The 23865-nt window shown below is 33.5% G+C and overlaps 1 protein-coding gene, 2 long non-coding RNA genes and 1 pseudogene across 4 annotated transcripts; 2 read left to right on the top strand and 2 right to left on the bottom strand.

Annotated features, from left to right (window-relative positions):
- The first annotated feature begins 2081 nt into the window (after window positions 1-2081).
- Window positions 2082-2716, top strand: LOC146937524 (uncharacterized). The gene is made up of 3 exons (XR_015033283.1): window positions 2082-2158; window positions 2271-2402; window positions 2521-2716. It is a non-coding gene; the product is annotated as an uncharacterized LOC146937524 (long non-coding RNA).
- A 6786-nt stretch (window positions 2717-9502) lies between these two features.
- On the bottom strand, window positions 9503-12178 carry LOC146937523 (protein FAR1-RELATED SEQUENCE 9-like; annotated as a pseudogene). Its single transcript, XR_015029985.1, has 3 exons — window positions 12122-12178; window positions 9769-11995; window positions 9503-9681 (listed from the first exon to the last, which is right to left on the bottom strand). The product of XR_015029985.1 is annotated as a protein FAR1-RELATED SEQUENCE 9-like (transcript).
- A 3288-nt stretch (window positions 12179-15466) lies between these two features.
- On the top strand, window positions 15467-18045 carry LOC146937522 (uncharacterized). The gene is made up of 2 exons (XR_015030967.1): window positions 15467-16117; window positions 17382-18045. It is a non-coding gene; the product is annotated as an uncharacterized LOC146937522 (long non-coding RNA).
- Window positions 18046-19860: 1815 nt separating this feature from the next.
- Window positions 19861-23865, bottom strand: LOC146937521 (uncharacterized). Its single transcript, XM_085749453.1, has 8 exons — window positions 23781-23865; window positions 23037-23379; window positions 21952-22050; window positions 21738-21846; window positions 21580-21651; window positions 21180-21226; window positions 21014-21073; window positions 19861-20208 (listed from the first exon to the last, which is right to left on the bottom strand). Exons 1-6 carry the CDS (start codon window positions 23863-23865, stop codon window positions 21200-21202), a joined length of 735 nt encoding a protein of 244 aa, XP_085605579.1. The 3' UTR covers window positions 19861-20208; window positions 21014-21073; window positions 21180-21199.

The raw sequence follows: 23865 nt of genomic DNA, 5'->3' as shown, positions 1-23865 counted from the left end.
TCCACCGGCAACCTTCCCAAAATTTCTGATTGGCTTTCGGTGGGAACAGGAAGCGCAGCAACGATTCCGGCGGCGAAGATAATTCTTCCAAGAGAAAAACCAGAACGGTGAAAGGTTTGCTCTCTATCATTGAATCGTTGTTGTTATTTTGATTGTTTGGTTTTGATTTTAGATTTCTGTGTTGTTGCAGCTTCCAAAGAAGAAGGTGCTGAAGACTATCTGCAAGCATGAATCGATACATAAAGGACAATTGAAAATAAGAGGGAAGTTGATGAAACTATCTGCAAGTTTGATGATGAAGAGGTTGAGTTTTTTTAATTTTGATTGTTTTGACCTAATTTGAGTATGATTAGATTAGATTTCAATGTTGTGAGTGTAGAATATGATCAATCCTTTATGTATTTGAACTTTTTCAACTCAAAATTATTGGTTTTCATTTGTGAAATTTTTAAGCTACCCATTTTCTAGATTAGTCATCAAAGTGTTGTATAGAAAGTTATGAGCTATAGTTATGAGACGAGGCCTGTTTTTGTGCTTGCTCATAATGTTTTACTTTGCAGTTTACTTTGTTTTTGTTACTTATGGTTGCTGTTTTGGTTTTTGTTTCAGCTTTGGCAAATATTCCTAAGAACAGGAACCAACCACAAGATGTAGAAGATATAACTAACAAAGGTAACCCAATTTTGTCGGAATTAGTTTTTTTGCTTACTTTTACAGTTTTCCCTTCCCCACCTGTTTGTTATAATGCTTCATTGAACTTTCAACACATATTTGCCTGATGGTTGATTCTCTGCCACACTCAACTGAGTTTTGGAAATGTTTCATCATTTATCTTCCACGGTTTAGGTTTAAAGTTATGCATTACGATCTTGATTAAGCTAAAAAATTGAATCTATGATGTGTCATAACTTACAATATTCTGCTCTTTCAGCCTTATAATCTTGATTAAGCTACCTAAAAATGTTGTGATGAGTTTTACAAAATGTAATGAAAGATTTTAAATTTGAAGCTATACATTTTATAGTTTCTGTCATATGTGTCTATTCTTATCTCTTTCGTAAATTTTGATAATTTGGTGACTTACATGGGAGATTCTATAATAGGTGTGTATTCTTATCTCTTTCTATCTATTTTTGATAATTTGGCTATTTTTTCTTTTCAAACACACCAATATTTTGTCCTCTAATCAAATTTTCTGATGCTTATGTGTATTGCTTGCTTACTAGCTCCTTATATATGTTTTTTCATGCTTAATTTTCCAATATTTATGTAGACATATGTTGTCTGTATAACTTCATGTGCTGCATAATTCTAAATTTGTTTTCATCCATTGGCACAAGCCAGCTACACGTGAGTGATATAATATCTCACTTTAAACATGTTCCTTCTATATTAAATTCTAGAGTATGAAATAAACCAATTAATTTAAACTTGATCTAATACATCATGGTGATTTGATAATGCAGGTTTGGTGTCTTTGGCCTATTCATATGGGAAAAGTGTGAAGGCTCTTTTCTCACCATATTAATGTTAATTGCTTCAAGATATACTTGATTTCAGTGCTAATTTACATGATTGCAGATACTTGAGCTCACCTTTTGAAGTCTAAAGTACTTGATTGGATCTACATGATTTGAGCAGCAACAAAGAAAAATATACTAACACCATGAAGCTAATGTCCAAGATGTGTTGCTGTCAAAACTAATGTCTCAATGCAATTGTGCTGTTAAATAGACCCATGCAAATTGAGATGGTCAATTAGTTGTTCATGAATTTTTTTCTATATATAGGTGCTTCAACCCGGTGTCTTTTATATGCAATCTATCTAGTGCTAATTTACTGTTTTATGGTTTAAATTAATGGCCAAATCATGCATCCCTGTTTTGACATCGTTTGAATTTCGTGAGAGTCCGTGGAAACTGAGATTATAATCTAACAACTTATAAAATCTGATGTTGGTTATGAAAGATGTTGAATAGGGAAGCAAACCAAGAGGCAGATTGTCTAGCAAAGGAAGGATCTACGGTGACAGGACAACATGTAGTTTGGTTTATGAATTAAGCTTTGTTTGGTTTCTGCAGGGCTGTTGTTGATCCGTTTGCAGAAGGTTTTCCAGTTATTGCTTCATGTCATCTGTTTTGGATAACCAAGAATGCTGGTAGGAGTAGGTTTGTGCGTTTTTAGTTGTTTGTACATAATGGTGTTTCGTCCTTTAGTCACGAGCAGGCCTTTAGATTATTTTGTAGAGTTATTTTCTGGTTTTGTTGCAGCAACATGTTATTCTATGCTGCTAATTTTACACTTTTGGTGGGGTTTTGGTGCAGCAGAAAGTTCTTATTTGCTGCTATTTTTGTTTGTTCAAGTCCTATGGTGTCCATGTTACTTTTAAGGTTCATGTATTGGTGAGTTAGCAACCTGTTTTTGGACAGTATACAATGAACTTTTATCCGTTCTTAATTTTATTTGTTTTGCACCAATTGTTTCAAAAAATTTCTTAGTCCTTCCATTTATTGATTACAGGGACAAGGACTGTTAAAACTTCATTGTATCGACAAGGACAAGGACAAAATTTTAATGTTTCAATCCATATTTTTTCAAACAATTTCATTCTCTTGATTAGATCACTTTTCAGATTTTTGTATTTTCAAATGATGAGAAGATGTTTATAATAAGATGTTGTAAATGAGTGATAATCTTTCCCTCTGTCAAATTCATTTTTTAAAGCTTCGTTGTCTTTGTAAAGTTAGTTGTGATGTCTTTTGTTTAGTTTTCATTGACATCTATGCTTTTAGGGGAAAAAAAATACTGATGTGCATCTTCTATTCAAAAAGAAAGAACATGATCACCATTCACCAATGATGTATTGTGACATTAACTGTGAGGCAAACGATAGGATCTTAATAGTAGCTTTTTTTTTATAAAGCTAAAAATGTATTAAAAAATCAGGTGCCGCCTGAACCACTTACAACAAACAATTCAAAAACAACATAAAAACCGAGACAGAAGCTCCTCAAAACAGAGGGAGGATAAAATCAATCGGTAGATAATCTAGACTAAGCTAACCCTACACTTTCCCTATAGAGAAGAGCCAGAAGAAAGGTGGGGGGTGAGGGCCACCATTGCGAGGAGAACATAGCAAGACCCTGTCCATTCTTGGCTAAGGCATCCGCAACCTGATTCCCCTCCCTGAGCACACGAACACAAGAGCTTTCAATGTTATTGCAGAACTTCAAGCAGTTGTACCACCTTGCTCGCATCTGCCAAGGGATCCCTGCGTTGTTGTTGTAAGCATTAACTACTCTAATAGAGCCAGTTTCCAGACATATATTAGTCAACTGCATCTCCATAGCAGCTTCAATAGCTAGCAGAAAAGCTGAAAATTCTGCCTCAAGAGCTGAGGCATGTCCAATGTTACTAGAAATGGCTCATAGAAAAGAACTATTGGAGTCTCTGATGACAATGCCAATTGCACCACAAGACTGTGGCCCTAAAGCTGAGCCATCACAGTTGAGCTTTATCACATTAGCAGGTGGTGGACACCAATGGACCTCCTGCCTGATAGTGACCTGTTTTGTCATGAAGGGGATGTCAAACAACCTAGATACTTTGTAGTCATGCATATTGGAATTGCCATTGGTTAAGCAGAGGCTATAGCTAAGCTTGACCTCTGCCAAAATATTGTTAAACAAAGTGGTCATGGCTTGATGCTTGTCATGGAAATATCTCTGATTTCTTTCAACCCATATGGCCCATATGGTATGGATGATCGCTGAGTTCAAGATTTGGCAAACCATTTTGCTGCCTTGTCCCATGGAGCCAAGAAGCAGATTCTGACAAGTAGAGAGATTCAAAGGAATGTCCATCCCCCTTACTAAGTCAGTCCCATAGTCTAGAAGTGATACTGCAATCAAGGAAAATATGTGAGGAGGATTCAGCCTGTTTAAAATAGAAGCAGCATATAGACATAATGATGCACCCTCTCTTCTTCAGATTCTCATCAGCAGGAATTTTGTTATTAAGAAGCCTCCATGTGATAAATGCTCTAGAGGGAGGAATGTAGCTATTCCAAAGAAGAGTGGTCCAAGAAACTCTCAGTCCATTGCCAAACAAGGAGGAGTAAGCAATTTTGCTGGTAAGTTGACCATCAGATGCAGAAATCCAATGGAGCACATCAGGAATATCATCTGCAGGCAGGGTGATGCTTTTAATTTTAGCAGCTAAAGCAGGGTCTTTTTGTTGTATGTAGTCAGGAAGACACCAAGTACCATTAACTATGAAGTCAGCCACTTTCAGCTCAATGTCAGAGATCAAAGATGGGGGAATATTCCAGTGCTCAGCTATAGGTGAGTCTAGCCATTTGTCAGACCAGAATCTGATGTTTCTGCCATTTCCCACAGTCCAGATAGAGTGGTAAAAAATTTACTGGATATTGGACTTCAGGCCAGGCCAAACAGATGAGGTGATATAATGTGATTTAGGAGTATTACTTTTCCCATCCTATGCCTTTCCTCGCGCACCCTATTTTTTTTCCAATTTTACCCCTTGTCCGGATTTTGTTTTCCGGATTTATTTGCAGAATATCCGGATTGTATATTCCGGAACAGTGTTTTATTAGAACTTTTGCAATTGTAAGGTCTACAATTCGTAAAAGAAAATGCAAATAAACTAAAAAACATAAATAAAAAGACAAAAACATAAAAAAAATCATTTTATTAATATATGAACAATACATTACAATAATTTTCAAGCTTTCAAGCTTTTTAAGCTTATTACATAATATCCTAAATCTATTTCTAATCCTATCCTATTACATAAGCTATACCAGTGGCTCCAGCTCTAACTCCAGCCACTGATGAAGAGGAAAGAGGGTGGGAGGAAAGAAGATGGCGGTGAAGAAGAAAATCTGTTGGTGGGGAGACAGAGGGGGCACAGGGGCCTCTAGGAAACAAGAGACCATGATGGTCAACATGACACCCAGGCAAACCAATCTCAGATTCAAACTGACCCCCACCCTATTGACCGATCATATGACCCCTGATGCTTTTCCAAAGAGGCCTCTTTCTATGAAAGGCCAACGATGGAAACACATCGTTGTAGAAGATGAGAAGAGAAGAAAGAAGAAGGTGTGAAAATTTTTGAGAAAATGAACCATATTTATAGGGGAGGGGGTTAAAAAACGTGTGGGAGGCCATCAATGTCGGTCAAAAAACGTGTTTTTACACTTGACCACTGCCCAAAACGTTTGAAAAACGTTTTCTTTGTGGTGCAGACCACCGGCCTAAAGCTTCCGGTGCAGTCCGGAAGATATAATTCGGATAACACATGCATTCCGGATAACGTATTCCGGAAAAAGACGATAATGGGGTGTCCGAAAGTGAAACTTGGGACGTTGTGTATGGTGAGGGTTGGTTCGGATTGTATAATCCGGATTGCTTCAGCATAGGATTCTTTTGTATGGACCACATTGCACTAAGATTTTATGTGGTCCAAAACATCCAAGGACCTCTATAAATACACCCTCTCCGGTTTTGATCTTCAATACCAGCAAAACACACAAACACACCAAAGCAAACCATGCAAATTTTTGTCATCAAGCTCAGGATCTTTCTAATGCTGTCGTGAATGGATGAGTTAGCTCTCTATTTGACGGCATTATGAAGATCCTGAGCATGCTGTCAAAAATATATAGATAGTCCTTCTAGATTTACAAAAATAAGTTTGGTATTTATTGTTATGAAAATTATGATTTGATTGCATTGTTCATAAGAAGAGGTTCTTATGAACTCGATCATGTCGGCCTGCCGATCGTAACATGTCAGTTGGCAGGCCGGCAAGATCGAGTTCAAAAGCTCCTCTTCGAACCACCTTCCCAAAAGATTCATTATTTATGTTATTCTGGTGCCATTCGGACTATATAATTTGGAAATACTGCATACATTTCAGATTATATAATCCGGAAGCACTCAGTAACAACTTGGCCAGTGACGTTTCACCAAAAGGTTTGGCCGGTTAGTTGAGTTTTAAAGCGTTTTTTGGACGGTTTTGAATGAAAAACACGTTTTCTTTTACTTACAAATCACCTAGTACTTGTTTTAGGCTATAAAAAGGCTTGGATCTTCAACATTTTCCTTCATTCTTCTTCACATCCTTTCTTACATTTCTTCAAAAAATTTAAGTTTTTTAGGTAGCTTTTAGGAGTGTTTGTGGTGTCATGGTCATTGTTGACCGTTCCTATGAACCCTGCAATTGCATTGCAGCTTGTGTGAGGTTCATATAACGGTCAACAGAGACCCTTGACATCAAAGAAAGACACAAAATATGAATACCATATTTGTCCGGAATTTATGTTCCGGAAAAACTAACAATATTGTACTGAAAATGTAATCCGGACCAGGGGTATTTTTGGAATTTTTGCAGGGCGCGCGAGAAGGCCATAGGGTGGGAAAAGTAATACTCGTGATTTAGGGGTGTAGTTGTTAAGGAACCTGGCCCTGCAAATATGGGCCCACTGCTCATTAGATGTGATTAGCTTCCAAGTAAGAAGGAGAAGAGATGCTCTGTTGACTTGAGCAGGGTCTCTGACTGCAAGCCCTCCAGTATCCTTGGATTGACAAACCTTTGACCAGGAAAGAGTACATATTTTGTGTTGATAACAGTTGCCACTCCAAATGAAATTCCTCATGTATTTGGCAACTTCAGAGAGTAAACTTGCAGGCCACTAATAATAGCTTAATGAAAAGGAATATCAGTGTGAGAGTGACAGAGAGTAATAAGGTTTGTAAATTAAAGCTGCTATACTAAGCTAAATACTTTCTTCAATTTTCATTGCTTATTCATTCCTTTCCCAAATGGGAACTAATAGTACTATCAGTACATTCATGAAAGCATCAAAAAGGAATCTAAATCACTAAGGCAGTTACAGCAGAAAGTAGTAAAACGTGAATGCATTAGAATTCTAATCCAATTATCTAGGTGCATGTGTTTTTATATGCTATAAGTCCAATTGGAATTTCCAGGGTTGTAACAATTTTTCACATCATATTGGAACTAACAGCTGGGTTGTTTTGGTTTTTGGCACATAATATTTGTACACAAGATCATGCTATGCAGTAAATCATAGGGAGTAGTAAGTAGTTATTTCATGGATGTGAATTTCTACACGGATAGATTTGTTCGCTTATCAAAATGCGAACACAGTATATATGTAGTATGCTAAGTTTGAAAATTTTGGTGCCATTTCTATGTAGGTTTTTCATGATACCATATATGATCTATTTTATCTCACCTATGTAATCATTTTTAAATAGTACAAGCAATTCATGAGACACCTCAATCTCATTGGAACCGTAATGTAGATATCATAAAAAATATAATATGAATGGTTAAAAAATATTTTCATCTTCAACTCTAAAAGACCCATGCGGTGCACGGGTTGGCGATCTAGTTTATTTCAACTTTTCTTCATCCTCTTCCTCTTCCTCTTCATGTTCACCAACTTCATAAATACTTCAATCAAACCTAAAAACAACCCAGAAAAATTTATTAAAATGAAAATCAAATGTTTCCGTCAGTTTGGTGAGCTTCCTCTCCTCCCATTCACCCCCAAATTCCTTTCAACCCCTAACCCTTATTTCACTCCCAAATTCTATAACGGACACTCACGTGCACGTTTTTTCGTTCTTTTTATTGCGCTAACGTTTGAAAATTATGAACGGTGTTTTTTTATGAAATTTTGATTTTGATTAAAACTAAAAAATATAAATGTTTGTTGTTTTCAAGTTATAACAAATAAAAAAACCAAGATTATTTCAATGACACCAACAATATAACAAAAAATATAATAAATTCTTTTTTTAATGACATCATCAACAATCTTTATTATAGAAAAAGTAGTTTAAGAATATAATTGGGAATATGAAAACGTAATTATAAATATACTTATCTAGTTTGTTACACTTTTTAAAGGATAAAGAAAAAAAACCAGACATATATATAAAATTAGGAAATAAACTTTATAAATATTCATATCGTGTTTGTTACATTTTTTTAATATTTAAAATTAGGAAAAAAAAAACTTAGGTACAATTCCTTAGGTGCTTTTCGTATGGTTCTTAACTAAATTCACCATGATTTCCTTAAATCCATGATTTTCTCAAAGTTTGTTATATAAAAAAAAAATGTATTTTTAGTTAAGAACCATACGAAAAGCACATAAAGAATTGTACCTAAGTTTTGTCCTTAAAATTATTCTTATCTATTTGTTAAATGTGTTATTTGTATTGAAAATTGAGAGTATTTTTCGAAAGCGAAAAGGCCGGCCCAAAAGAGTTGAAAGAGGTTATATATATATATATATATATATATATATATATATATATATATATATATATATATATATATATATATATAGGGATAGGATCAAATGACACCAAGGTGTCAAATTAAATTTGACACCAAATCCTAGCCATTAATACGGTTTTAATCTAACGGCTCCCATAAACTCATTAAGTGCTCACATGCTTGATCAAGTGACCCACCTTTTATTTTTAGAAATAATTTATTCTTTCTTCTTTTGGTTAATCCCTTTCCAAAAATTCTCTGATTCTATTTTTTTTTTTTACGGATTCTACATGTTTATTCTTAGGGCTCTCTTGCACATGAGTTACCCCTATTTCATTACTCCAAAACCTAATTGCCTTTTTTTTTTTGCTATACCACTATTTTATGCTTCACTTCCCAAGCTATTCAACATCACAACTTTCATCTTCTCTTTTCCTATACTAGTCGAAAACTTAATTTTGTGGCTGCTGTCCGAACTTAATTGTCGTTTTGCTCATCCTATAACAACCTCATTTCTTTAAGTTTATTTCTATTAACTATTTCTTCGAAGAGCCTTAAAGAAAATTGTTTTAGAGAAGGGCGAGGGATGTCGTAGGTCCGGTTAATATTGCAGTTAGAATTTAAGTTATTCCTACAATATGTATGCAGTTAGAATTTCATGCTTTCAAGCTAAAGATTAGACTTCATCGTGCTAATTATCACAACCATTAAAATGGATTTTTGTTACTTATTATTATTAGGAAAACAAAAGTGAAAGATTTAATTAGTGAAACTGATATGGGATCAAACTAGAAGTCCCACATCGGTAAATAACGCTAGAAAGAGAGGAGCTTTAGTTATATAAATGAAGGCTGTAGAGTGTAGCAAAATCGCGTGATTTAAGTTCTTTATGCAATGCTATGAGTAATTCGTAACGCAACATCTGTACCAACCGAAATCACAAAATCCTACAGCGTAACCAAGTTTGGCCGAGACAAACCGTAGACAAAGATAATTAGGAACTCAATGGATCATTGGAGTCAAATGGCAATTGTTCACTTAAAAGTATTATTCAAATAAAAAGAAATTATTATTCAAATAAAAGTCAGCAAAATACACTTTCCTTAAATCACATTCATAGTAACGTCAAAGCATAAATTAAAAAAAAGAAAAGGAAAGGGAGAATGGCAATTGTTCACTTAAAAGTATTATTCAAATAAAAGTTAGCAAAATACACTTTCCTTAAATCACATTCATAGTAACGTCAAAGCATAAATTAAAAAAAGAAAAGGAAAGAGAGAGTAATTGTAAATTGTTTGCTACTAGAACTCCAACCAATGCCTCCCAAGCAGCATGTTACATCTGATTCAAAAAAAAAGAAAAAAACTAAATAAGTACATGTAGAAAATAACATGAAACATATACACAAAAACATTTTTAAAGTCTTACCTCTAATTTAACGAGAGAAAATAGTTTCTTCATCGCTTATTTTTTGCTTGCAACTTCGTCGATTATGACCTTCTTCTCCACATATTTGACATGTTCTTCTTTTTGCTGAGATACGATTCATTGATAACTCCAGACCGCTTTTGATTCTTCCAGGTTGAGAAACTTGAGCATTGTCCTTTTGTCTTCCTTTAGTTTGTGCCATTATCGGATCTCGAATATTGAACTCAGCTTCTTCAGTTGTTGGATCACACATGCTCTCATCTTCAAACGTTGTTTCTGAAACTCTAGTTGTCTTTCGGAGTCCATCATTCTGGCCTTTTTGATGATCTTTTCAAGCTCTGGAGATATAAACTCATATATGTTCTCAGATTTTGCAAGGTCAGATAATAAACTTGCTTGGCTAAGCACATGCATACTTCGAAGAGTTGCTGATTTAGTACTCTCACGTACTGAATTGTTTTCATTAATACCACATATAATACCAATATTAGCATCCTTTGTCCAACGCTTTAAAATATATTCATTTGGAATTTCAATAATATTTTTTGATTGAAAAACCATCAAGATATGTCTGCATAATATGCCCATAAATTCATAAAGTTGACAACCACATTTGGCAGCCCTTGTATCAAGGTCCACATAAACAGTATATGACTCTCGAGTATTATCACAATTAGTTACTTTATATGTATATTGAGACCCATTTTTCTCGATTTTGTCCTTGATGAAGTGGCTAACCTTTGCAAGCTCGTCCTGAAACTTCTTAAAGATGTTTCTAGTATAAATAGTTGCCGCTTGCTTTTCAATTTTTGATCTAACACTTAAGAGACGTGATCGATGTCGCTACTCAAAATCTTCTTTTTTTTCTTTCTCGTAGAGACTATCCACTGCTTTGTCAAACTTTACTACGAAATCTCGCAGTGTGGTTGAAGAATCAACAAAAGAATCAAAAAATGCATTTATGCTCTCACTCCTCTGTGTTGTATTCATCCCAGCAAAAAAGGTCTTCATATTATAAATAGGAATCCATGACTCTCTAATTTCATACAAACCTTGGAGCCATTCATTTTTTTCCAAATCATATTTAACCATTATTTGGTGCCAATCTTCCTCAAAATCTTCAATGCATAATGATTCACGTATACACTTTTTTAGCTCACGCTTGAAATTTGAACTTTTATGGTATATGTGTGAAAGCTTCTCAGCAAACTTTTTTCTAATGTGCCATAAACATAAACGATGTCGAGTATTAGGAAATACCTTAGATATTGCTCCGCACATCGCCTTATCTTGATCTGTAATTATTGAAACAGGACTCTTTCCACCCATTGCCATTAGCCAAGTTTCAAACAACCATGTAAAAGACTTCTCTGTTTCATCTTGCAACAAAGCACAACCGAATAAAATGGACTGATGATGATGATTCAATCCAGTAAATGGCGCAGATGGCATAAGATACTTGTTCTTCTTATATGTTGTATCAAATGTAACAACATCTCCAAAATAATTATAGGCCAACCTCGACCTTGCATCAACCCAAAAAAAATTAATCATTCTATCATGATTATCAACTTGTATTGCATAAAAGAAATTTGGGTTCCCTGCTTGTTTTTGCTTACAAAAGTTTAACACTGCTTGAGCATCTCCAACATCCAGATTTTTAGATCGGAGATCTCTAAGATGATTCCAGCAATCTCTATCAGAGAAAGCCGAACCTTCATTGCTAAACATTGTAGCGACTTTTCCGGTAGGCAAGCCCTCTTGATCAAACTGTTCAACTAGATTCTTTGCTGCCCCAACCATTTTTTTATGGCACCTAAGATAGTTTATACTCTTGGGGCTAACCATTGCATGATTATGAGTATTGTTAAATGTAATGATAGTCCATTTGGGCCTCATTTTTGCTTTTGAAACTACAAGTGTTGCCTTACAATCAGTTCTTGATGTTGAACATCTTTTTTTTCCTTTTTATTGTGATTGTATTGGTTTCTTCTTTGTCATTACTATCAACATGTTGGCCAGCATTAGAGCAAACAAATATGCACAAATTTGTCTTAGTTGAACGTGTACGAATTCCAAAACCTTCTTTTTTAGCAAATGATGTGTATAAATTTTTAACATCATCAAGAGAGTCAAATTCCATATCAATACAAGGATCAATATTTTGATGCTCATGAACATCTAAGTCATGCTCAGGGTTTCTGCTTTCTTGAGAATTTTGATTGCACTATATATTAAAATAAAAAACATCGTAAAGTCTTAAAAATTAAAATTCTATGAAATACATATGATTTTGTTAAGAGATATATAAAAGACATAAATCAAATGTAATTGAAGGATTAATTCATAATACCTCTATGTCCTCCATGTTATGACTATCTTCTTCGGCATTTGATTTTGGACTTTCCATTGTTATGTGACTTTTCTTCTTAAAAAAAGTGGCATGGAAGTGGTGTAGGGGAAGATAGAGTCAACTGGTATAGGAAAAGAGGAGATCGAAGTTGTGATGGTGAATAGCTTGGGAAGTGAAGCATAAAATACTGGTAAAGAAAAAAAAATTACGGCAATTAGGTTTTGGAGTAATGAAATAGGGGTAACTCATGTGCAAGAGAGCCCTAAGAATAAACATGTAGAATCCTTAAAAAAAAAAATAGAATCAGAGAATTTTTGGAAAGGGATTAACCAAAAGAAGAAAGAATAAATTATTTCTAAAAATAAAAGGTGGGTCACTTGATCAAGCATGTGAGCACTTAATGAGTTTATGGGAGCCATTAGATTAAAACCGTATTAATGGCTAGGATTTGGTGTCAAATTTAATTTGACACCTTGGTGTCATTTGATCCTATCCCATATATATATATATATATATATATATATATATATATATAGGGATAGGATCAAATGACACCAAGGTGTCAAATTAATCTTGACACTAAATCTCATCCATTTATTAATATTTGATCAAAGGCTCATATTAATTCATTTATGTAGCTCACGTGACTATTATTATTTCCAATTTTGTGTCTTCTTCAATCTTCATGTTTTCCTGAATCATGTCTATTCTAGAAAAACTGTCATAATGAGTAATTAATGACCACTACCTTTGCTTTTATATCGTTAATCACTTGTCCTAAAAAATATATTTACATATGCAGTTATTCACATGATATGTCTGAGGAAATTTCTTCTCCTGTTTATTTCAGAATATACATTTCTATAGATGTAAGGATCTAAAATTTGGGTTGCAGCGAGAAGGACTGTTTGAGATGTTATATATATATATATATATATATATATATATATATATATATATATATATATATATATATATATTATGAATTCATATATTGTTGGAGCCATTTGTTTCTAGTGATATTGTATTATGAACCTGAAAATATATAATGGAAAAGATTTACTGTATTTTTTTAAAGCTAAATGAGAGAGGGGGAGAGGGTCGAGAAAATAGTGTATAAATTAGGCAAGTTGTGATATTATTCTTTAGATGGTAAGTTCAGATTTTCATGTCACATGAGGATTAAGTGACTAATTATAAACCTTTAGATCAAATAAAATAAAAGGTTGAGATTTGGTGTCAAATTTTAATTTGACACCTTGGTGTCATTTGATCCTATCCCATATATATATATATATATATATATCCGTTGACACCAGGTGTCAACGGATTCGTTGACACCAAATCTTAAGCGTTCATTTCTCTTAATCTAAAGGTCAATAATTATTCATTAAAATCTTAATGTGGGCATTTAGTATTTCACATCTCCTTCCCTAAAAATCCTCTTATTTCCTAAACAAAACATGTCTTCTTCTCAATGATACATCCTGTACCAGCACCATATCCCTCTTAATAGCATACAATTGCCATTTTTTATTAAATTGAATATCCCCTTCTTCAAAAATAATTGTCCTAGTATTCTTTATTATAACGCCATTACCTTTCAAACCCAGTATTCTTTATTTTTTTCCATCAGAAGAAATAGTGAATCACAAAGGATTTTGGATTGGATCTGTAGAAAATTGAATGTTGAAATTATCCAATCATGTCACCGAAATTATGATTATTCATAAACCCAAATTCAATAAAGTTTAATTGCTTTCAATCTCTAACTTTCAAAACTCTATTGATCGATGAACACAAACCATCTGAGAGAGAAAATAAAGGATTCATGGGAGAACTGTGAAATACATATGAAAATTCATAAGAGAGACATTGAGGTTCAGAATAAAAAAGAGAGGGATAATAAGGTGCGAAAAATACATTTGGTGTAACATGCATTTTTAAGTGAATAATTATTAACCTTTTGATTAAACCAAATTAATGGATGAGATTTGGTGTCAACGGATCCTATCTCATATATATATATATATATATATATATATATATATATATATATATATATATATATATATATATATATATATATATAATTGTGATGTTGCTTTGCTGCTTGATTGCACCTTTGTTTATGAAGCCTTCTCTTGTCCCCTTCATCTCCTATGGCATCTCTCTTCATTTTTTAATTTTTCCACATCTGGGAGGGAGGAGGGATTCTCGTGGAACTCGAAAATGAATTAAACATTCAGGAATGAAAAGAAGAAGAGGATTGATGTGTTAAATTACAGTTCCGAAAAATTTGATGTTGATGATCATAGATAGACTATTGTAATGAATTGTTGTGGAAAAGTCAGTAGTGTCAATTGCATATAATCATAGGTTCTGTTAACAACGGCAATTCTCACGATACTTGGAATCAAACGAATGACGGCGATTCTCACGATAAATGGAAACGGCGGCAATTTGGAACGACAGAATTGAACAGTCAAAATGGGAAGAAGAATGAAGAAGAAACAGGAAGTGATCAACAGGAAAGAATAATGAAGAAGAAACATGAAGTGATCGATAGGAAAGAATAATGAAAAAGAAATTGGAACGAAGGCGATGTTTTTGTTCTCACGTTCTGGAATGGAAGAAATTTTATAAATGTAACCTATGGATTTAAGGACATCTAGATGAAAAAAAAATTGATGTGAAATTTTAATTGTTATAAGCCCTCTAATGTAAATTAATTAAGATTGAACACCTAAATATAATTAAATAAAAATTAAAAGTATTAAAAATTACCTTAGGATTAAAATTGACTCTTTTTTTATAGAAAAATTGACTCATTTATTTGACATTTAATGTTGTCTATGTATATTACATTTTGATTAGTTGATATCATGAGGGAAAAATTACTCCCTAATCAGGAAGGGGTAATGTAGGCATCACCTATTAACTTTCATATATGCTACTATATTCTATTAACCTGGATATTGTGAATAAGTTTGTAAATTCTTCTTTTTTGGTTTTATTGATTTTTTTTTGTGCAACCCTCCAATTCACAGAAAAAAAAAGACATTGATAATTTGAGTTCGACCAAGAGAAAAGTAAAATCTGACCAAAGATTGAGCTTTGTTTTAATGATTTTGAATTTGTGTCGTTAGATGTATTCGATTGAATGTTGTTTTTATAGTTTTTTTTGTTGACATAGTTGTTTTTTTAGTTAAAAAGGTAAAAATAATGTCATTATTCACAAGCCTTGCCTTTTCAGTTCTAAGACGTAAATACGCCGAAAAGAGATTATATAAACATTGTCAAACACCATCAAGCAGCTCAATTATTGTACAGGAAGTGTATTTATTTTTGATGAAAGGGAATGAAACAATTTTAATTTCATGAGGATACCACAAAATTGTTATCTATCACCATCAATTTTATAGTGTCAGTTAGTATATGGACCTCTCTATAAATTATTAAATGAGTTCTGATAGGTATACCACCATAGGTGGCAATACCACTCCTACACCCACATAAAAAAATGACATGTGGCAATGTGGGTCCCACACTCCACTAATTGTCTCTCTTTTCCTTTTTCCTTCATCCCTCTCTTCTCTTTTCCTTCTTCCTTCATCCCTCTCTTCTCTTTTCCTTGTGTCCTCTCTTTCATACCGTACACATGAATTTCATACCGTTGCAGAGAGATTGAAGAAATCAGTTTCATCTGGATCAGCTCCAAACGGAGCCACCACCAGTGCTCCTTCACAATCGCGTTTTCTCATAAACCTTTTCTTAAAAACCCTCTTCACAATCGCGTTTTCCTTTCTTGCTGCCAGAAGGGCTTACTATGACCTCTGTCTCTCTCGCCGCAATACTGTTCATCACTCTCTCGCTTGATTATGGGTCGATCTCTCTTGGTCTCATACTGGGTCGATATCCCTCATTCTCAAACGGGGTCGATCTCCTGCCATCTCCGTCACTCGATGCTGCTGTTCATGTCATCATCATCCTAAGGTAATCTTGTTTGAGTTCATTCAAATTTCTCTAATTTTTATCAATGGTTTATAGATTTTGAAAAAATTTGTAAAAAAATATATATTTAAAAAAAGATATTGAGTTATGTGTTATAGTTTTCGATTGTGGTAGTGTGTTTGTATTTTGGTGGAATAGAGAAGGTCAATGTGGTTCTTTCAGTGTGTTTGTGTTTGAGTTCATTCATATTTGCAAATAGTCAATCTGTAGCTTGATTTAATGTGACAAAATAAATGTTTGGTGTAACGAATGTCTCAAGTATACCTAGATTAGCAGTGCAAGTGACATGTTAAGTTTATGTATTCTCCAAAACAATGTAAAAATTCAATGTTCAGGTCTATGTTTTCTTTGTTGAGCTTAAATAAATCGTGTAAATTGCAGTGACAATGGAAGTTATGAAGAAATAAACAAATATATGTTCTTTTTTGAGACATACCTTCTTGCACAAATTTCTCAGCCTATTCTTTTAAATATTGATGTTATTTTTCAATGTTATCAATATGGTTAAATGACATGATATTAAATTTTAAACAAATTTTTTTATTCAATCTCTTAGCATGATGTATTTGTTGAATTTCAGTAGCTGGTTTAGTCTTAAAGTGAACCATGATTTCAATAAATACAACTTTGTTGGGGTATTGGTCAATTGAGTAATCATGTGTCTAGTGTCTAGAGTAATCATGTGACAACATTTTCTCTAAAGTTGGCGCAGGAATGTCACTATGCCTTTGGAGAAATTTGGTCCGTCCAGTACTATGATATAAAATATATTGTTCCAAACTAAGTCATGTGGTCCTCTCTAAAACTTTTTAAGAAAAAGCTTAAAACTGAACAGAAGGTATGAACTTAAAAGCACGAGAAGTTCAAGTGTTGAAAGTTCAAGTGAAGAAGCAAAAGGATAGTCATATGCACTCATTTAGATAGTTGGCATTTTATTGTAATTTCAATTTCAATACTTACTACTTTCTGTTAGACAATTTTTGTTGTCATGTGAAGTTACCTCCATATATATAGCTTTACTCTATAGACTTAGATTGAATACCTCTCCAAGAAATTTGTATTTAACACACTTGTATTCAATTTGTCAATTGATGGAACAATAACAGAACCATGATTTGATGAGAAAAGTTGATTGTTTTTGTGTTAGTGTTTTGGATTATGGTATTGTGTTTGTGTTTTGGATTGCGGTATTGTGTTTATGAAGTCACTTCAGTAAACTCACATTGAATTTTTAAAAATCTGGTAGGTTCTGTGATGTTCATTATTGTCTAAAGTAGTGGTTAGTGTTGAAATGATGGCCTCTAATGTTGTCATATTGAGCTTGGGAGAGAGTTAATTGGCTAGAGTATATGGTTGGTGTTGTGATTCATCTATTTGGTCAGAGTACGATGGCCTTTTATGGCTGGATTTTTAACAGGCTAACATGCCAAAGAAAATTGATGATAACTTGAACAAGATGGGTGCAAGAATACCAAATGTGAAGCTTAGGAATTCAACAATATAATACCAAGCAAAGGTTCGGGTATCCACATGATGAAGATCATCAAATGTATCAGATGATGAAGATCTCCAAGCATCAACTGTGTTCACTCGAATAAAAGACAAGTCAAGAAATCGTGTCAAGAGCGGGGTTCTTGGAACACCGTGGGTGAAGAGTGATACGAGGAAGAATAAAAATAGTGTAGTGGCGTAATCAAAATTTAATGTAAATTTTTGTTATGCTCTTTTAAGCTTGTAATGTACTATTCCTTCTTTTACTAACTTTCTTGAACAATACTATAGTATGGTACTCACTAAGTTTGTAATGTACTATTCCTTCTAATCGCACTATGTACGGTTTTATGGTTCTTAAGATAGATATTGACAGAGTATGAACATGAATATGTTTTGTGTGACCACATTTTTACAAATACGTGAGCACTATTTTTTTCATAAATTAGAACTTGTCCGTCTTTAGGCGTGATAAACTTGCCGAATGTAAAACATGTTATTTATGGTTGGAAATCCTTTTAGTGCAGTGATCAAATGAGATCATGCGTTCGATTCGCCTAAAAAGATATTATTTACACCTGGGATAGAAAAACTAGCCAAATATATGGTCTGTATGACCACATTTTTACAAATACGTGACCACTATTTTTTTTCATAAATTAGAACTTGTCTGTCTTTAGGTGTGATAAACTTGCCGATTGTAAAACATGTTATTTATGGTTGGAAATGCTTTTAGTGTAGTGATCAAATGAGATCATGCGTTCGATTCGCCTAAAACGAAATTATTTACATCTGGGAAATATAAAATAGCTAAATATATGGTCTGTATGACCACATTTTTACAAATACGTGACCACTATTTTTTCATAAATTGGAACTTGTCCGTCCTTAGGTGTGATAAACTTGCCGATTGTAAAAAAGGTTATTTATGGTTGGAAATGCTTTTAGTGCAGTGATCAAATGAGATTACGCGTTCGATTCGCCTAAAACGAAATTATTTACATATGGGAAATATAAACTAGCCAAATATATGGCCTGTATGACCACATTTTTACAAATACGTGACCACTATTTTTTCATAAATTAGAACTTGTCTGTCTTTAGGCGTGATAAACTCGCCGATTGTAAAATAAGTTATTTATTGTTGGAATTGCTTTTAGTGCAGTGATCAAATTAGATTGTGTGTTTGATTCGCCTAAAACAAGATTATTTATACCTGGTAAATATAAACTAGCCAAATATATGGTATGTGTGACCACATTTTTTAATATGCGTGACCACTATTTTTTCAGAAATTAGAACTTGTCCGTCTTTAGGTGTGATAAACTCGCAGATTGTAAAATAAGTTATTTATTGTTGGAATTGCTTTTAGTGTAGTGATCAAATTAGATTATGTGTTTGATTCGCATAAAACAAGATTATTTATACATGGGAAATATAAACTAGCCAAATATATGTTTTGTGTGACCACATATTTTAAGGTGCGTGACCACTATTTTTTCAGAAATTAGAACTTGTCCGTCTTTGGGCGTGATAAACTTGCAGATTGTAAAAGAAGTTATTTATCGTTTGAAAGGCTTTTAATGCAGTGATCAAATGAGATCATGCGTTCGATTCACCTAAAACGAAATTATTTACATCTGGAAAATATAAACTAGCCAAATATATAGTCTGTATGACCACATTTTTACAAATACTTGACCACTATTTTTTCATAAATTAGAATGTCTCACTGACAATTGGCTTGAATTGATTTTTTTTTTTGCACATGTAAGTTACAAATAACCAAATAAACGAACAATATAACCATAATTTTAGAATGTCTTTCATTAGTTTTCTATTGTGAGGCATGCAAACTTAGAGACGACTAGTTTTAAACACATGAAAGAAAAAAAAACATGGTTACAACTTTGTAAAATTGTGAAAGAACTAGTTTGAATGGGTTATTTTATTCAAGATATAGTATTATTTACTTTGTAAAATTGTAAAAAAAACATGATTTATATGCTCCAATTAATAATTTTGAAAGAACTAGTTTGAATGGGTTATCTTATTCAAGATATAGTATTATGTAATATGTATTTTATTTTACTTCAAAGAGAACTTTTTCACGAAGAGTAATTCAATTTGCTGTGTTACTTTCTATTTCAATTTCAACAGCAAACCTGCTCAATTGAACCATAACATAAAAATTCAAGTTCAAACTTAGATAAAGAAGATGATTCGTGTATAAATGAGGAGATGAACTTTGCTCTCTAAATTTTAATACCAAAATGACCAAAAACACAAATAGTAGACGAATTTGAGCAAAAAAAGAAAGAATGAAATGCTATTCTACAATGTTATTGTTACATGAAATTTCTTCCCATCCCTGAACACAAAACAGTGCCCATTCAAACGCATAAATTACTGGGAGGAAAAAGCACTAATCCTCTGCTTATTTGTAACCAACTGTAGTTTGAGACGATATTGATACCGTTGAACAAGAGCATAACCATTCTGGATATGAAAATATGGATTAGCCCCCCGTTCCAACAGTATGACTAATTCAGATGATGCTCAAACAAAGATGCCATCTCAATCTACACCACAGACAAAAACAAATGAAACATGATTCAATTAAACTGTTCAGCCAAGGAAAAATTGTAGAAACTCTCAAGAAAATGATACACAGGGTACAACTATAGACTCATATTTATTCAAGCTATAAACAATACAATGGGCATTTTCGTCCATAACCAAAATTTTAATATCTTTCTTACAACATTTCCTATTTTCTTTCTTTTCTATTTATCTATTACCTACATACTGAGAACAACTGCAAACTGTCATAACCAAAATAGCTACTATTGTGTGTTTGTTAATTAACAGAATCAGTATTATATGACGCAACTGCTAACTAAAATTAAAAGAATCAAGATACCCTGTAAGTGTTATCTAAAGAAATTTCCCAATGAATGACGACCGGAGATTGCAGAGACACATTCTGAAAACTTGTAAGATGGCGGTGGGAAGCAGAAACCAAAAAGGGTATCAGAGCCTCTATAATCAAGTCGTTAGGATTTCAATCTTTGTCATCACCATTCTTTCATATGTGAAGTTAAATTTATTACTAAATAGGGTAAAAAACAACATTTTGTTTAAGCACAAAAGCCACAACACGTCCATGTGAGAGCATATTATACTTATACATGTAATGAAGTCATTTATGACCCTTCACCTTAGCTTAAGCTTCTGAAATAATTGGTTTCGGACATGTACAAAAAGAAGGGAGGATAAGGCATCCTCCACAAGAAAACTACAAACTCAATGCATATAAATTTTTAGATAGCTCCATATAAATTCTTGGATGTTTTATAATGAATGTGATATCAATTTTTAACTTACAGCAGTCAATGCAGCCTCAGCACCCTTATTCCCAGATTTGCCACCAGCTCGATTTATGGCCTGCAGATAGGCAAAAAAGAACAAAGAAAAAAATAAATTAATGGTAATGCTCATCAAAGAAAAAAAATTCACAACTTAAAAAACAAGTGCTATATCATAGGTTTACCTGATCCATGTCCTCACATGTTAGGACTCCATATATGCATGGAACGCCTGCAAAGTCATCTCAAAATTTAAGTAACTTTTCATGTTTCTGGCAATAAATTAAAGAAAGTCAAATAGAAGATACTGGTAAATGGTATCTTGTCATGCTGTGAATAGATTAGAGGAAATAAAAGGGTTTTGGTAGCTTGTCAGTGACGACCGGTCTTAGGTTTAACTTACATGGGTATACTTTGAGAAAACTACAATTCACAAAATTATAATCCTTAAAATTCTTAAGTTTTTTCTCGGCCTTGGTGCCTACTCTAGATTCTATTTGTATTTTCAAGGAAACAGAAAGATGCTGAATACTCAAGTCAAGTGCAATCTGTTGTATCTGGAGATTACTATTGACAATAACATACCCATTCAAACTTCTTCTCAGGAGCCCTATCAGCAAGAACATCTAAAAGCCATATGGGAGTTGAGTATGCCTCCTAAAAGCAACAAACAATTATGAGGGGAAAAAGTTCACTCACTAGAAAGAAAACGGACAATATACAACAATGCCAACAAATTAAACCTGTAAAGCAGCGCTTGTGGGGACACGGAACTTGATGATAGCTGGTTCACTGGCAAATACTCCCTTTGATTTTGCCTCGAGCTCAAATGTGTGGGAGAGGACGCCGCCACTGCAAACAATATGATTTGTTAGTAAAAATAAATAAACAAACATGCAGCAGAGTGGTAATTGAAGAGTGGCAAAAAATTGTTAAAGCGATTAATAGGAAACTCACGCGTCAAGCTTTTCCCATGTCTTTGAAGTGGTACCACTGATAATACTGAAAAGGTCACTTGTCCAACTATCATCTGACAGACTCACGTCATATGCCGTCCTTTAAAAAAGAGTAAGAAAAATGATAAGTGAATATCAATTGCAAAACATAGAAGGTTACCAAATGAAAATACACCACAAAAAATTAAGTTGTTTTTGAATAACATACAACACTAAATGCAAAAACTTAACAAGTTAGACAATAAATTATAAGGCTTGTTATTCAATTAAACCCAAGAACAGCATGCAAAGTCATATATTATCGATTTACACCCTTCTCTACTAGCCTACCATAATCAATGTCAATAACTAAACTCAATTTTACATTTTGGAACTACCCTCTAACCATTTCTTACAACAAGTAAAACAACAAAACAAGCAATGTAACTTGCAATGCAAATGCAATTCACAAATCGAATAACTCGCATGTGAAATCAGAGTTAGCATTAACTTAAGCCCTTTAAACTCCAATTGAATCTTTGAAATGCTCAATTTTCCACATCAAGTTTATGACCATAAATCAACAAATCACACACACAAGCTCTTCACTCTCCATCTCAATTCATCTTTGTGAGCAGTTCACAAATTGAATCACTCGCATGTGAAATCAGAACTACCCTCAATTTTCCAATGATCAAAACTGAAACAATCAAAAACTCCAGCATCAAATCATTTCCTTTCACTTACTAATGCATGCAAGCCAGAAAAATCAGCAACCAAAATTAAACATTTTTCTCAGTTCATCCTCATACCCACATGATCAAAGATAACCATTTTACCTAATTATCAATAACACTTCTAAATCTAAATTAAAAATCGAGATCCATCACAGATTTCTCGTCTATATCAACATCAAATCAGAATCTAACAGCATAAACAAAAGCATACAAACATATACAAAATTGAATAAAATCCACAAAAGCCTAATTCAAGCAAAATCAGATACATAAATGAATAATCAAAACATGCATGCAGATGAGAAAATTGGGATCTGAAATTGAAAAATTGAAAAGAAAAAAGAATAAAGGGTTATAGATCGGAGCATACGAGGTTCCTTGGTTGTAGATATCGATGGTGACAGAGACTCTTTCAGCGCCAGTTTTGAGCCTGTTGAGAGAGGCTTTCTTGTGAGCGACGATGAAAGGAACGTCGGAGGAAGCGTGCGAGCATAGCAAGAAGGAAGCTATGATCCGCCATTGATACTCGCATAGAGAGAAAGAGAGAAATGAAGAGTCAATGAGGGAGAAAGAGAGAGGAGATCTCGTGGGAGGGAGTGCTGATACATAAACAGGGTGAGAATGGAAAGTTGTGGGAAATTTCAAAAATACCCATGCCACATAAGGGGTGTATGGAAGAGTGGTATGGAGAAGGGTGTTCACCAAACTTTTTCCTTATTGAATATAGCCATTTCACTTTTCCTAACAATTAACGTAGGGAGCTATAGTGCCAGCTAGTATATGCACCTCTCTATAAATTGTTGCATGTAACAATGAACTAATGCAACACTAAGCTAAGTTCATAACAAATAATTAATTTTAGCTTATTCTTTCTTTTGATCAAACAATGACTTATGTTAAGCTTGCTACTTTGGCTGTCTTCATGCTCACCATATTCTGTATGTATAAATTTTTAACATTGTGTTCATCTTTCTCACCGATATATTTATATGTTAGGAACTCGAAAATTATTCTTAATCAATGAAAAATTATTATACTACATGCTCAATTTAATACAAAACTTTCCTAAATATATACGTTATATGCATAGATGTGTATTGGTTCCAACTTTAACTTCCTTTGCCATTTGCAGTAATCATCCAGACGAAGAACGATGAAGCAGGGCAATGTCGGTACGCGTTGTTCATACTCGAATCCAT

Source organism: Medicago sativa, chromosome 3, assembly GCF_051527215.1.
Source record: "Medicago sativa cultivar Bolivia chromosome 3, Bolivia_mono, whole genome shotgun sequence".
Lineage (NCBI taxonomy): Eukaryota > Viridiplantae > Streptophyta > Magnoliopsida > Fabales > Fabaceae > Medicago > Medicago sativa.
The sequence above is the reverse complement of the archived record's forward strand: the minus strand, read 5'-3'. Positions and strand labels throughout refer to the sequence as shown.

Bases quoted from the DNA above. Each gene is read 5' to 3' on its own strand.
- LOC146937521 (XM_085749453.1), bottom strand. From the start codon at position 23,865: ATGGATTCGAGTATGAACAACGCGTACCGACATTGCCCTGCTTCATCG. The intron at 22,051-23,036 runs GTATGCTCCGAT...TCTTTTTTAAAG, and splicing joins ATCTACAACCAAGGAACCTC to GACGGCATATGACGTGAGTC. The intron at 21,652-21,737 runs GTTTAATTTGTT...TGTTGCTTTTAG, and splicing joins CCACAAGCGCTGCTTTACAG to GAGGCATACTCAACTCCCAT.